This window comes from Saccostrea cucullata, unplaced genomic scaffold, assembly GCF_032062105.1.
Source record: "Saccostrea cucullata isolate Sc308-1 unplaced genomic scaffold, CSIRO_AGI_Scuc_v1 ctg9278, whole genome shotgun sequence".
Classification (NCBI taxonomy): Eukaryota; Metazoa; Mollusca; class Bivalvia; order Ostreida; family Ostreidae; genus Saccostrea; species Saccostrea cuccullata.
Genome location: NW_026925412.1, coordinates 9,412 through 23,407, shown reverse-complemented (window position 1 = coordinate 23,407; position 13,996 = coordinate 9,412). Strand labels below are relative to the sequence as shown.

Here is a 13,996-nt window from a genome sequence, read left to right as displayed (position 1 = left end):
TTAAGAAAGAAAAAAACTAAACTGTTTTCACTGTCTATGACTTTTTGGGACAACCTTCGTATATACTCACCTTGTTTTCTTTTTGTGTGAGATTTGCTTGTAAAGGGAATAGCGACATGCAATACTTATATATTTTATTGAAAGTACACAACCTGAGGCTGCGTCTATGAAATATGGAGATACAAAGCAGTTATCAAGCTAACAAAACAATTACAGTAAAACTCGGTTATAATGAAATCACTGGAACCTGTGAAATTACTTCGTTATATCCGTAATTTGTTACATCCGTATAAGGAATTCTTCAAATTTATATAGAAGGGGATCCAAGATAACTACGCTTTATCTGTAAATTTGCAATATTCGTGTTCATACTAAAAGTGACTTGCTGTAAAACAATATAAATCGAGAGCAAAGAAAAAAAAAGGCCCTAAAAAACGAGAAAAAGATCAAGTTCCATACAGAAGTAAGCAGCTCCTGTAGACCATTTACAACACTTATTTAATATATAATCATATTTTATGGTTAATAGTTTGAAAAATTATTTATTTTTGATCAAATCGTGCAGACAACTGCACGTTAATTATTGTGTGATCTTTTTGCACAAAGAAATATCATGTTTTGGGTATTCAAAATCTAAATATACAATGCATTTTATTGTTTAGAGCTTTTTATGACTTTATATAGTGCTGATCTGTTAGAAGTACATTGAAGTTTTAAAATATTGAAAGATAACTATCAGACATTAACGTAAATTTTGAGATACTGGTCAAATTATGCAATTTTTAGGCAAATAACGGTGCATCTTTTGTGTAGTCGTATGTTTTTTTTTTCAGTCCGAGAAGTGAACTCAACTATATTTAAAACACAAAAGCAATGACTTAGGAAAATAAGTTACATTTAATTTTTTTTCAAATAATATATTTATATAGGGAAGGAACTGAAATGTTTTTGTGAGATGCATCACTTCCTCGATCATCCATTGATTATTGCGATTAAAGTAATTTTTTGCGTTTAAACGGAATAAAATATTTCTTTTTCTGAACTGATCTTAATGGCTTTCCGTTATATATTTTATCTTCTTACATTTTTTGCAAAAGGAAGTTAGTGTAAAGCATGGTCCTATTTATCTTCATCTATTTTGTTTAAAGCTACATGTACTTAATCTTATATTTATCTGAAACATTTCGGAAATTTTTTTTTGAATGAATCATTCTATTTTAGCTTATGTCCAATTATGCAATGTAACTTGGAAAGTTATATGATATATTTCAAAATATACTTGTCAATATTTCTAAGTCCCAACTTATATTTTTTCTAAAAGTTCAAAACCTTAAAATTATTGTACTAGTTGCTTACAATTTTACCTTTTTTGCAATACTAATCTTTTTTACATACGTTTTTCATACCAATTGTTAGTCCATTATTTATACACTGAATTGACGACGGATTTTTTCCGTTAAATCCTGATCATGACAACAAGCACATGGCGGGTGTGACCGGTCGGCAGGGGATGCTCACTCCTCCATGGCAACTGATCCCACCACTGATGTTTCGGAGGTCCGTGTTTGCTCTGCTCTGATTTTGTATATTGTTTAATGGACTTTGAGATTGAATACTATTCGTTAATTATCTCCATATCCTTCTGTGAAGGCAAAAAAAAAATTAATCGAATGTGTAATTACTCGACCGTTTTTTGTTAAAAAACATGAAGTTCGAATTCCATATGTTTTTCAGGTGTATTCTACATATTTTTTACTTTCATGTGTTCTCCATCTTTGCTTTATTACGAAAAACAAAAAAAAAAAATGATTAAAATGCGGTGTTTGTCCAAACAACAATGTGAAAGTGAAGTTGAAAAGGCCCAAGCTTGTCGTAGTTAACGATAGTTCTGTTTCTTTTCACTGGATAACTTTTTTTTTACTTAAATCCTTTATAATTACAGCCCTGAAAACCTACAAAGTATACCTGAATTCCTTTTAATCATAAGAAATCGCTAGATTTTCAGCAAACACAACATAATCATCCTAGAGTTTATTCGGAAAAATCAATGGTACAGGAACCGGAAGCGCCCTCCCCTCAATGTCAAACTGGAGAAGTTTGGAATTCATGTAATGAGGCATTATGTAACTATTGTCAGTAAGATACAGGCACTTTCGATAAGCCCCCTTGTCATCCTAATCTCAACCCTAACTAATTATATAACATGTATGGAAGAAAATAGACCGGAGTGTGCGACAGCTTTTCCAGCAGCAGAATCTAGCAGAATTAGAGGAAGACCTAGTCTCCATATGGAAATACATTCAGTAAAACCTATTTTATTGTAAATAAACACATTTTGGCCGCAAATTTAGTAATGAGATACTGTTGTTATAATTATAAACTCATCACTGATAACACCAGACATGTGTTTCAGTTCAACATTTTATTGAATGACATAAAGTGATGACGTAATACACAAGTACACAAAAGGGTCAGACTAATTAACATACATTACATCCTAACATCTCCCTTCCTTTGATAATGAATGGCAATTCATTTAGAAGTTTAAACTTTAGACAATATCAATCAAAATGTTCCTGCTGTGTAAACAAATCTTGAAACATAAAGCATCAGTATTTCTGCATTATAGAAATAAAAACTGAATTACAGCATACATGTAAATTTTCACATGAAACTTTCTGCATTTGAAAAAGTTCAGTAAATTAATTGCAAAACAGAAATTATATTTTTCACAAATATCATATTCACAAAACATAGTCCTCGAGTTTCTTTGGTAACCTTGGTGCACGCGAACTTGTTCGGCCGTTAACTGGGCTGGCGGTAACGGTCTTTGGTTCACTCGGCTTTTGAGGAGTTGGTGTTTTGGTAACTTTAAGGTCATTCACTTTGGATTTTTCGGAAGTTACTGAGGGCGCATCAAGTGAATCCTCAAATTCTGGAATAAACGACGGAGTGGTGGCATCATATGGTTCGTTTGTTGCGCGAAGGTCTCTTCGGTTTCGTCGATATTGTTTATTGTTGATATCTACGATGTAAGAGCGATTGCCGATGTTATCCACACAAGTACCGTAGCTCCATTTCTTTTCTGTATGATGTTTCATGCGGACTGGTTGACCAATTTCGAGTTCTGGTAGTTCCTTAGCAGATTTGTCGTAGTAGAATTTGGCCTTTTGTCGCTTGAACTTAACTTTGTCCGCTACATCGTCGAAAAGTTTGGGCTGGAGTAGTTCCGGCGATAAGGGTAAGGAATGTCGAGTCCTTCGTGACATGAGTCGTTGTGATGGACTGCTGGCCATGTCCACTGTTGGGGTGTTCCTCCAATCTAGAACGCATTTCCACAGGTCGTCTCCATTCTTCTTAGCCTTGCGCACCATGTTCTTTGCGATCTTCACCGTTGCTTCTGCTTTCCCGTTTGACTGACTATAATACGGGGAGGAGGTTACATGCTGAAACTCCCAATTACATGAAAAATCATGAAAGTCAGTTGATTTGAACTGCGGGCCGTTGTCGGTTATTACAACATCTGGTGTTCCGTGACGTGCGAAATGTTGTTTCAAACAGCTGATTACTGTGGCTGCTGTGGTATCTGGAAGTAGGTCGAGCTCAAAGAAATCTGAGTAAAAATCAACTGTGACAAGGTAATCCTCAGTCTTTAGAGTAAAGATGTCGATTCCAAGTTTTGACCATGGCTGGTCTGGGACATCATGTGTCATTAATGGTTCTTTCTGTTGTTTCCGTTGAAACGTGCTGCATGTGCTACACTTGCTGACGAAATCCTTGATCTCCTCATTCATGAGAGGCCAATAGAGCGAATCCTTAGCTTTCCGTAGACAAGCCTCAATTCCTAAGTGGCTGGAATGAGTGCGGCGTAGCATTTCCGGTCGAAGAGCTTTGGGAATTACAACGCGGCTGCTGCGGTAAATAATACCATCTTGTACTGTGAGAGAGTCTCTGACATTCCAATATGGTCGTATTGGAATAGGAACGTCTTCCTTAGTATCAGGCCATCCTGAAAGTATCACTGTCTTTAGTGACTGGAGAGTCTCGTCCTTGTTTGTCAAATCTCGGATTTGATTCAGTCTTGAGTCTGTGACCTTTCTAACCCATTCTGCCTGTTGGATGTGTGCTATCTCCTCAGCGAGTTTGGAAGTGTGCTGTCCATGATACTCTGTAGTCGCACGAAACAAGGTATCTGCGATGAACAACTCTTTTCCTCTGGTGTAAACAACATCCAGGTTGTATTTCTGGAGTCGCTGGAGACTTTTTGGAGCTGACAAGAGAGGTTTCCTGAAGATCGTTTCAAGAGGCTTGTGGTCTGACTGTACTGTAATGCAATCCTTGTCATATATGTAATGGTCAAATCTTTCGCATGCAAAAACGATTGCAAGACACTCTTTCTCTATCTGTGCGTAACACTGTTCAGTTTTAGATAATGCACGAGAGGCATAAGCAATGGGCTTTCCATTCTGAAGTAATGTGGCTCCGAGGCTAACTTCGCTAGCATCGCACTGAATCGTGACTTCCTGATGTACATTATAGTATTTGAGTACAGGTTGATGACTCACGAGACGTTTGACATTCTGAAATGCTTCTTCCTGCTGCGATTGCCAAGACCATATGGCTCCTTTGTCTGTGAGACGTCGCAAAGGTTCACAGGTTTCCGATAGGTGAGGTAAGAATCGAGACAAGTATGTTGCTAGACCAATAAAGCGTTGCACTGCTTTCACATTTTCAGGTCTTTTCATGTTTGTAATGGCACTAACTTTGTCTGGATCAGGGCGGACGCCTTCTGCCGTAAGTATACTGCCCATGTATTTGACTTAAGTCTGACGAAGTTTGAACTTGTCATTATTAAGCTTTAGTCCCACCTAAAGGGCTCTTTGGAGAACTGCCGTCAAGTTGCGGTCATGGTCTCGAATTGCTGATTCCATGGTCTGTCCACAGCCGTAGACTATGATATCATCCATCACACATTCTGCTCCCGATAGTCCTTCCAACACTTCGTGTTGTCTGCGCTGGAATTCTTCAGGCGCTGATGAAATTCCGAAGGGTAAACGCAACCATCTGTATCGACCAAAAGGGGTCCAGAATGTAGTAAGGAAACTGCTAGATTAATCTAATTTGATGTGCCAGAATCCTTCTTTTGCATCAAGGACAGAGAATACTTTTGCGTTCGCAAGATTCGGTAATACGTCCTCAAGGGTAGGCATGATATAGTGTGGTCGCTTGATAGCTTTGTTCAAGTCTCTGGGATCAATACATATGCGTAGCTTTCCAGGTTTTTTCACTGTTAGCATACTACTTATCCAGTCTGTAGGGGTAGTAACTTTCTTGATCACATCTCTGTTCTCGAGATCCTTCAGCTTCGTGTGAATTTCCTGCTTCACGGCTTGATGAACTTTCCTTGGTTGATGCTGAACTGGCTTAACTGTTGGATCAATTTCAATCTTGTACTCGCCTGGGAAAGATCCTAGTCCCTCGAATACATCATGGTATGTGGTTTACAGCTGACTGCGCATCAAAAGTAATGCGATTTAACCACTCAAGGTTAAATCCGTTTATCAAAGTGCCATCGAGCTTTTTATTATTTCGGTATTAGGAGGTATCCTTCCGGTCCTGGCCTTGTATTAGCGTCATCCTGTTCTCAGGGTTTTCGGGGTATTAGCCAAACCCATGCACTAAAACCTGTGACGTCGAGCGCAAAAAATCAAGTTTCTTCAAAATTTCAACGAGCACCCCAAGTCAACGACAATGCCAAAAAGAAAGCGTGATTCGACGCCATTACCAAGAAGGCGCGCCAAGCGCAACGATGGCGCCCAGACCAGTCAAGGAGATGGTCAAACTGAAACCAGTGGAAGCATGGGACAGCCGTCCTTTAGCTTATCTAATGAGCAGTTGCAGCAGGTGTCAGAAGCTGTAGCAAACATCCTAAGCAAGCAGAGTGAGACAAACCCCCCAATGCCCATAGAGCCACTGGAAACCCCCATGGCCACACGGGAACAGAGTCAAGGTACAGAACCCGTTTTGATAAATGACAATTATCTTGCATTAACGACAAGCTACGACAATGATTTAGGCCATAAAGTATCAAATAAATTAAAACTTAAAATTGTTAATGGCGAGTACATCAATTTGGGCTTGTTGGTTGAAAATTCATATGGGGCCGATCCAAACGATGAGACCAGATATTTTTCTATGAAAGAGGGAAGCCTCACCCTGGCCCCCAAATCTAAAGCAAAGGTAATCAATGACATACAAGTATGGACAGATGCCTTTCTCATTTACGCATCGATATATACCTCAGCCCATCCCGAGAGCAGAGCTCAGTTATTCAAATATATTCATACTATTAGGTTAGGGGCAAGTAGAGTTAAGACTCTCGGGTGGCGTGACTACGACATCCAGTTCAGACTGAAGAAGGAGGCAAACCCATCTCTCTCATTTGCTGTTGTCGATCAGGAGCTATGGCTCCTGTATATGTACAGTCCCCCTAGCACCCAGACTTCCTCACATCAGGCCCCCCTTCTAAAGTGTTATGAATTCAATTACAAGGGCATATGTAATAAACTTGGGTGTCAATACAAGCACGAATGTATGATATGTTCACAAAACCATCCCTACATTAAACATAAGACATCCTCAGGCTCTAGTTTGAATTTTAGGTCAACTGGTCTGCAAGCAACATGGCGGCCTCAGCTACCCAGGAGACCCACGGCACCAAGTTCAGCTATTAGAGCACCTTATACCCAATCAGCTAGACCTCAGTAATATTGCAGCAAGCCCGATTAACGTACCGAGATTAGGCGATTTATTAGCAAATTACCCACTTGGCTTGGTAGCCTTAGAACTTTTGCAGGGTTTTACATATGGTTTTAGGTTGTGTTATGAAGGGCCTCGAGTGGCCACTGACTGTAATAATCTCAAATCCATGTCTGGGTTACAGTACGAAGCTATTCAGTTGGTCATTAATGAAATCATGTTAGGCAGAGTTGCAGGTCCATTTGATCAGCCCCCTCTACCGAACCTTAGGCTGTCTCCAGTGGGCATGGTACAAAAAAAGGGGGGTTCTTACAGATTGATTCATCACTTGTCTTACCCTACAGGGTCTAGCGTCAATGATTTTATTAGTAAGGAACATTGCTCAGTTAAATACTCGTCATTTGACGATGCATTAGACATGCTTGCAAAATTAGGTCCAGGAGCACAAATTGCTAAATTAGACATAAAAAATGCATTTAGGTTATTGCCAATTCACAGAGCAGATTCCAAGTTTGAGAAGTTTTCTACCTTTTTAGAATGGGTACTTAAAAAGCAGGCCAAAAGCAACAATGTGGTTCATTATTTAGATGATTTCTTGGTAGCAGGTAGGGATGGTAGCCAAGATTGTGCTAGGCTTATGTCGGTTTTTAGTTCCATTTGTCATGAGCTGGGCATCCCCTTAGCGCACGAAAAAACTGTGGGGCCTACAAATATTTTGATTTTTTTGGGGCTAGAAATTAACACTAAAGAAATGACAATTCGCATACCATCAGACAAATTGGGTCAGCTTAAGGACCAGTTAACGTATATATTATCCAAAAAGAAGGTTACATTGAAAGAGCTTCAGGCTCTTACAGGGCTACTGAATTTTTGTATAAGGGCTATCCCAGCTGGTAGGGCTTTTGTTAGAAGGCTTTATGACGCTACTTGTGGACTGTCAGAGCCACATCACAAACGCAGGGTCAATTTAGAAATGAGGGCAGATATTAAAACTTGGCTACTGTTCTTGGAATGTTTCAACGGAGTCACTTCTTACAGAACTGTAGATTGGTCAAATGATTTTGACATGGAGTTGTTTACTGATAGTGCAGGGAACATTGAGTTGGGTTGTGGTGCTATTTTAGGTAAGCAATGGGCATTCATGCAATGGCCATCACAGTGGAAAGGGCTAGAGATCATTAAAGACATTACATTTTTAGAATTGGTACCAATAGCTATGGCTTTCGAAACCTGGGGGGAAAAATTGGCTGGCAAAAAAGTTATTCTTCACACTGACAACCAGGCTCTGGTATCAATTCTTAATTCTAAGACATCAAAATCAAAAAGGGTCATGCATTTGCTCAGAAAGTTAGTTCTTCAGGGGTTAGTGCATAACATCCAGTTTAAGGCAACTCATATCATAGGCCTGCATAATATTAAAGCAGATTCTATCTCTCGACAGCAATGGTCACGTTTCCGAGCCAACTTCCCAGAGGCAGAGGATCACCCAACATTAATACCCTGGTCATTTCGGCAGGTGATCTGCGACATAGAGCTCATGAGCTCTTAAGCTATTCCATCTCTGACAGTACAAAGAAGTTGTATAACACTGCATTAAATGTATTCAATGATTTTCGCAAGCATTATTTTGACACAGAAGAGTGGCCTCCCCATTACAATCAATTAATCGATTTTGTCTCCTACCTATCGTATAAGCAGTATTCCCCAAACACGGTTAAGTCGTACATTTCTGGGATATCTTATTTTTGTAAACTTCACAACCTTTCTGATCCAACACAATCATTCTTACTCAGAAAAACCCTGGTAGGGCTGGGCAGAAAAAATGTCCAGGTCGATGAACGTAAACCGGTCACTTTAACAATTTTGTCCAGCATCCTTAAGTTGCTGCCCACAATATGCAAATCTCATTATGAAACGATGCTGTTCTCAACCATATTCTCAACAGCCTTTTTTGGTTATTTCAGAATGGGGGAGCTGGTTCAAAATTCAGTGCATGACCCTGGTCATGCTATTCAAGCCGGGGATGTAACTTATCACAAACAGACCAATAAAGTCCTCATTGTCCTTAAACACTCCAAAACTGATCAAGAGGGGAGGGGGGCAACAATTTCACTAACAGCCACTTTACAGGCAGTATGCCCAGTGCGCCTAGTTTTATCATTTATGCAACTAAGACCTAGCATCCCTTCAGCATTTTTTTGCCACATCTCGGGTAGCCCAGTGACAAGGTATCAGGTGTCAGCTGTTTTCAATATGGCCTTAGACAAATTGGGGTTAAGCAAGCAAACTTATAAAACTCACTCCTTCCGCATAGGCGCAGCCTCAACTGCCTGGGCTAATGGGGCCAGTGAAAAAGACATTGCTAGTAAGGGCAGATGGAAATCTCAGTGTCTGTACAAGTACATAAGGAATTAATATGTTCATAACTCGCTAATTTTTTGTTGTCAAATCTTTGTAGGTGTAAAGAGAATATGGATCATTGGGTCCTCCATTGTTAAACATGCATTTTATTATGCCAGAAAATCAGTATTTGGCACCAACTTAGAATTAGACCGGCACAATGCTACCATATTCTGGCAAGGCAAAGGGGGTATGAAGGTGGAGGACATATTACCCAAAATTAGAACTTTACTCAAGGTAGAAAATGCTCCTCACATGTTAGTTATTCATTGCGGGGGAAATAACATTCCATGGTATAGTGGGGGTAAGTCAGCTGATCTACGTTTCAGATTAAAAGAAATATTACAAAAATTAGAAAAATTGCTACCATCAACTTTGCTTATATGGTCACAAGTACTGCCACGTCTTCATTGGAGGGGGGGTATCAACCAGTCTGCTATGGAGAGAATAAGAGTCAGAGTAAATAGCCATGTGGCTACTCACTTGTTAAGGTCCGGGGGGAAGTACATCAGGTACCCAGAGTTACATAGGATCAACACAGGCATGTTTTCTAAAGATAAGGTTCACCTTTCTGAGATGGGTAATAACTTGTTTTTGTATAGGTTGCAACAGGCTTTGCAAGTGTTTTTGATTAATAACTCGGTTCATGTGTCCCCAAGAGATGGGGAAATTGGGCCATGGCTGCGCCATGACTAAGATTTTAGTCATGGTAACTATTTTATTTACTGTCAATAGACTATTGAGGGTCTATTTATTTGTACTGTCATGCACCAAGTCAATGTTTGCTCTTGCTCAGACTGTTGAGAGTCTATGTATTTGTATTGACACAGTTTCTTATTTTCTGATCATTTTATTTTAACAAATATTGATTATTGTCATAAATTACAATATTTGAGGACATAAACATGAGTTATGCAATCATCAATTTTAAGAATTTCAATCCCCCCTTTTTTTCCCCCCTACCGTCTGACCCTACTGGTGGCGCAGCCAATGCTCAAAGCATAGGCTCGTGGCGGATATTTGGCTCACCAGTAGTGCCTAACCTTGATTCTTAATATATGACTTGGTGCACAATTGATTGAATTTTGCAATTATTGTCCAAGCAGGCGAGCATCTGTTCCCAGGGCTCTTCATTATGCTTGTTTTATTTGTGGGGACGCCACCAAGGCAAGAATTGATGCTGGGCTCCCTTATTTGTTTTAATGCAGCCGTGGCCTATATCGCCAAATAAATATAAATAATTAGATAGAAGTTTTTTTGTTATCTTTGGTATAAAGGCCCAAGGTAAGGGCATCTTTTGATAATGCGATTTAACCACTCAAGGTTAAATCCGTTTATCAAAGTGCCATCGAGCTTTTTATTATTTCGGTATTAGGAGGTATCCTTCCGGTCCTGGCCTTGTATTAGCGTCATCCTGTTCTCAGGGTTTTCGGGGTATTAGCCAAACCCATGCACTAAAACCTGTGACGTCGAGCGCAAAAAATCAAGTTTCTTCAAAATTTCAACCCCTCCCAACCACGCCCTTTAATAAATTAATATGTTAATGGAAACTATTTGCTGCTTTCTCGTGTTTTGTTCTGTTTTCTTTTTCAGACAATATAAAGCATTATCCATATCCACAGCAAGGTCCCGTCCTAACCGTCACGGCTGTAATCACTTTCTTCCTGGAGGAACACATTGCCCAAGCGGATATTTGGCTCACCAGTAGTGCCTAACCTTGATTCTTAATATATGACTTGGTGCACAATTGATTGAATTTTGCAATTATTGTCCAAGCAGGCGAGCATCTGTTCCCAGGGCTCTCCATTATGCTTGTTTTATTTGTGGGGACGCCACCAAGGCAAGAATTGATGCTGGGCTCCCTTATTTGTTTTAATGCAGCCGTGGCCTATATCGCCAAATAAATATAAATAATTAAACAGAAGTTTTCTGTTATCTTTCCTATAAAGACCCAAGGTAAGGGCATCTTTTGATAATATTACATTATCATTGATGACAGCTCATGGTTACATGTACAGTGCAACAGATATTCTCTGTTTATATTTCGAGATTTGAATTGCTTAAGCGAAAAATATAGAATCAGACCAAGGAAACTGACGGGGAGACGAGAACCTCGTCTGGAGACTTTCATCCGAAGTACCTCTGTTGGCCAGCATCAAAGACAGAACAATGCTGATTATTAATTGCTCATCTGGCGCTTTTTATGCACAGACTATTGCATCCTCGATATTGCTTACCTACGTTATACCACCCTACCAAAATTCAAAATCTGACTCAACGCACCTACCAAAACTCAGAATCTGACTCAACGCACCACAACTATAAAGAACTTTTAAACATCCTGCATGCCAATGGAAATTTGACCTATGTCTGTCTTTTCCATGATCATGGGGCCAGGTAAAAATGTACCCGAAAAACCACTCCCTCCTTTGGTAACTGTATAATAAAAAATAAAATAATAGATATTTTCATTTTTTTAAATTTAAATAAAACTAATATTAAATTTTGTTTTCTAAAAGCACTGCATATTTTCAAAAATGATTACAAGTTCTACTACAAGAAATGTGCCCTTATAAAAATATCATTATATTACTCAACGTTAATGCGATTTAACCACTCAAGGTTAAATCCGTTTATCAAAGTGCCATTGAGCTTTTTATTATTTCGGTATAGGAGGTATCCTTCCGGTCCTGGCCTTGTATTAGCGCCATCCTGTTCTCAGGGTTTTCGGGGTATTAGCCAAACCCATGCACTAAAACCTGTGACGTCGAGCGCAAAAAATCAAGTTTCTTCAAAATTTCAACGAGGTAAGACGTGTTTTCAGCACTTGGGTTCTCTTTCCCACGTGCTAAGCCGCCTTTGGCGAAATTTCTTTTTTGTATTACTACGCATTGTAGATTGTGTTCGCTCTCTGTGAAATATTTGAACACGGTCATTGGTAGAATTGTTTCACATATTTTTCTTCAATTTATTTTGGCCTCCGTTCGCATAGCTAGATACATTGGCACAAATTCCTCTAATTGTTACCATAATCCGACTGTTTTTGTTTTTGTGTTTTGTTCATTTTTCTTTTTTAGTCAGAGTTTAATATTAATTTTTATTTGTGTGTGTGTATTTCATAACGAGCACCCCAAGTCAACGACAATGCCAAAAAGAAAGCGTGATTCGACGCCATTACCAAGAAGGCGCGCCAAGCGCAACGATGGCGCCCAGTCCAGTCAAGGAGATGGTCAAACTGAAACCAGTGGAAGCATGGGACAGCCGTCCTTTAACTTATCTAATGAGCAGTTGCAGCAGGTGTCAGAAGCTGTAGCAAACATCCTAAGCAAGCAGAGCGAGACAAACCCCCCAGTGCCCATAGAGCCACTGGAAACCCCCATGGCCACACGGGAACAGAGTCAAGGTACAGAACCCGTTTTGATAAATGACAATTATCTTGCATTAACGACAAGCTACGACAATGATTTAGGCCATAAAGTATCAAATAAATTAAAACTTAAAATTGTTAATGGCGAGTACATCAATTTAGGCTTGTTGGTTGAAAATTCATATGGGGCCGATCCAAACGATGAGACCAGATATTTTTCTATGAAAGAGGGAAGCCTCACCCTGGCCCCCAAATCTAAAGCAAAGGTAATCAATGACATACAAGTATGGACAGATGCCTTTCTCATTTACGCATCGATATATACCTCAGCCCATCCCGAGAGCAGAACTCAGTTATTCAAATATATTCATACTATTAGGTTAGGGGCAAATAGAGTTAAGACTCTCGGGTAGCGTGATTACGACATCCAGTTCAGACTGAAGAAGGAGGCTAACCCATCTCTCTCATTTGCTGTTGTCGATCGGGAGCTATGGCTCTTGTATATGTACAGTCCCCCTAGCACCCAGACTTCCTCACATCAGGCCCCCCTTCTAAAGTGTAATGAATTCAATTAAAAGGGCATATGTAATAAACTTGTATGTCAATACAAGCACGAATGTATGATTTGTTCACAAAACCATCCCTACATTAAACATAAGACATCCTCAGGCTCTAGTTTGAATTTTAGGTCAACTGGTCTGCAAGCAACATGGCGGCCTCAGCTACCCAGGAGACCCGCGGCACCAAGTTCAGCTATTAGAGCACCTTATACCCAATCAGCTAGACCTCAGTAATATTGCAGCAAGCCCGATTAACGTACCGAGATTAGGCGATTTATTAGCAAATTACCCACTTGGTTTGGTAGCCTTAGAACTTTTGCAGGGTTTTACATATGGTTTTAGGTTGTGTTATGAAGGGCCTCGAGTGGCCACGCAGGTAGGTTAAGGTTACAACCAAATATTCTACTTGCCTATATGCTATGACGTCATAATAAGCTATATGACGTGAGATTTAGAGATAAAAATATCTTAAAATCGATATCTAAGATTGATTTGAGGTCGTAAAAATGAACCAAAATATGCAGAGGAATAATATCAACGGAATTTTGTCGTTCCTGGGCCTCTGTAGTTATCACAGGGGTTACATACCAAACCCGTGACGTCATAACTGTTGATCATGCAGTAGCAGAGTGAAAGTGAAAAGTAACGAAAATTGATGTAAACAAACACAAGAAATCGGAGTTTAAAAGCATTTAGAATGAATATCATGTGTAATTCTTGTGGGAATTAAGCGTATGAATAAGGTATGGTAATATAATTCTGCAATTTCTTTGTAAAATTAAAGCAGAGAGGGTGTTTACTTGCCGATCAGCCTTTCCTCTGTCGTTCGTAACAAAAAAGATGCAAAAGTTCAACACTACGCCGCATACCTTGAAACTTAATTTTTGTTTCTATCTAAAGTTCTTATTCT

At 39.4% G+C, this 13,996-nt stretch overlaps 1 protein-coding gene and 1 pseudogene across 1 annotated transcript; both read left to right on the top strand.

Annotated features, from left to right (window-relative positions):
- Positions 1-5,531: 5,531 nt before the first annotated feature.
- LOC134268799 (uncharacterized) lies at positions 5,532-11,077 on the top strand. Its single transcript, XM_062751048.1, has 2 exons — positions 5,532-6,010; positions 10,753-11,077. The coding sequence occupies exons 1-2, from the start codon at positions 5,752-5,754 to the stop codon at positions 10,872-10,874; spliced, it is 381 nt and encodes a 126-aa protein (XP_062607032.1). The 5' UTR covers positions 5,532-5,751; the 3' UTR covers positions 10,875-11,077.
- Positions 11,078-12,303: 1,226 nt separating this feature from the next.
- On the top strand, positions 12,304-13,371 carry LOC134268798 (uncharacterized; annotated as a pseudogene).
- The last annotated feature ends 625 nt before the right edge of the window (positions 13,372-13,996 follow it).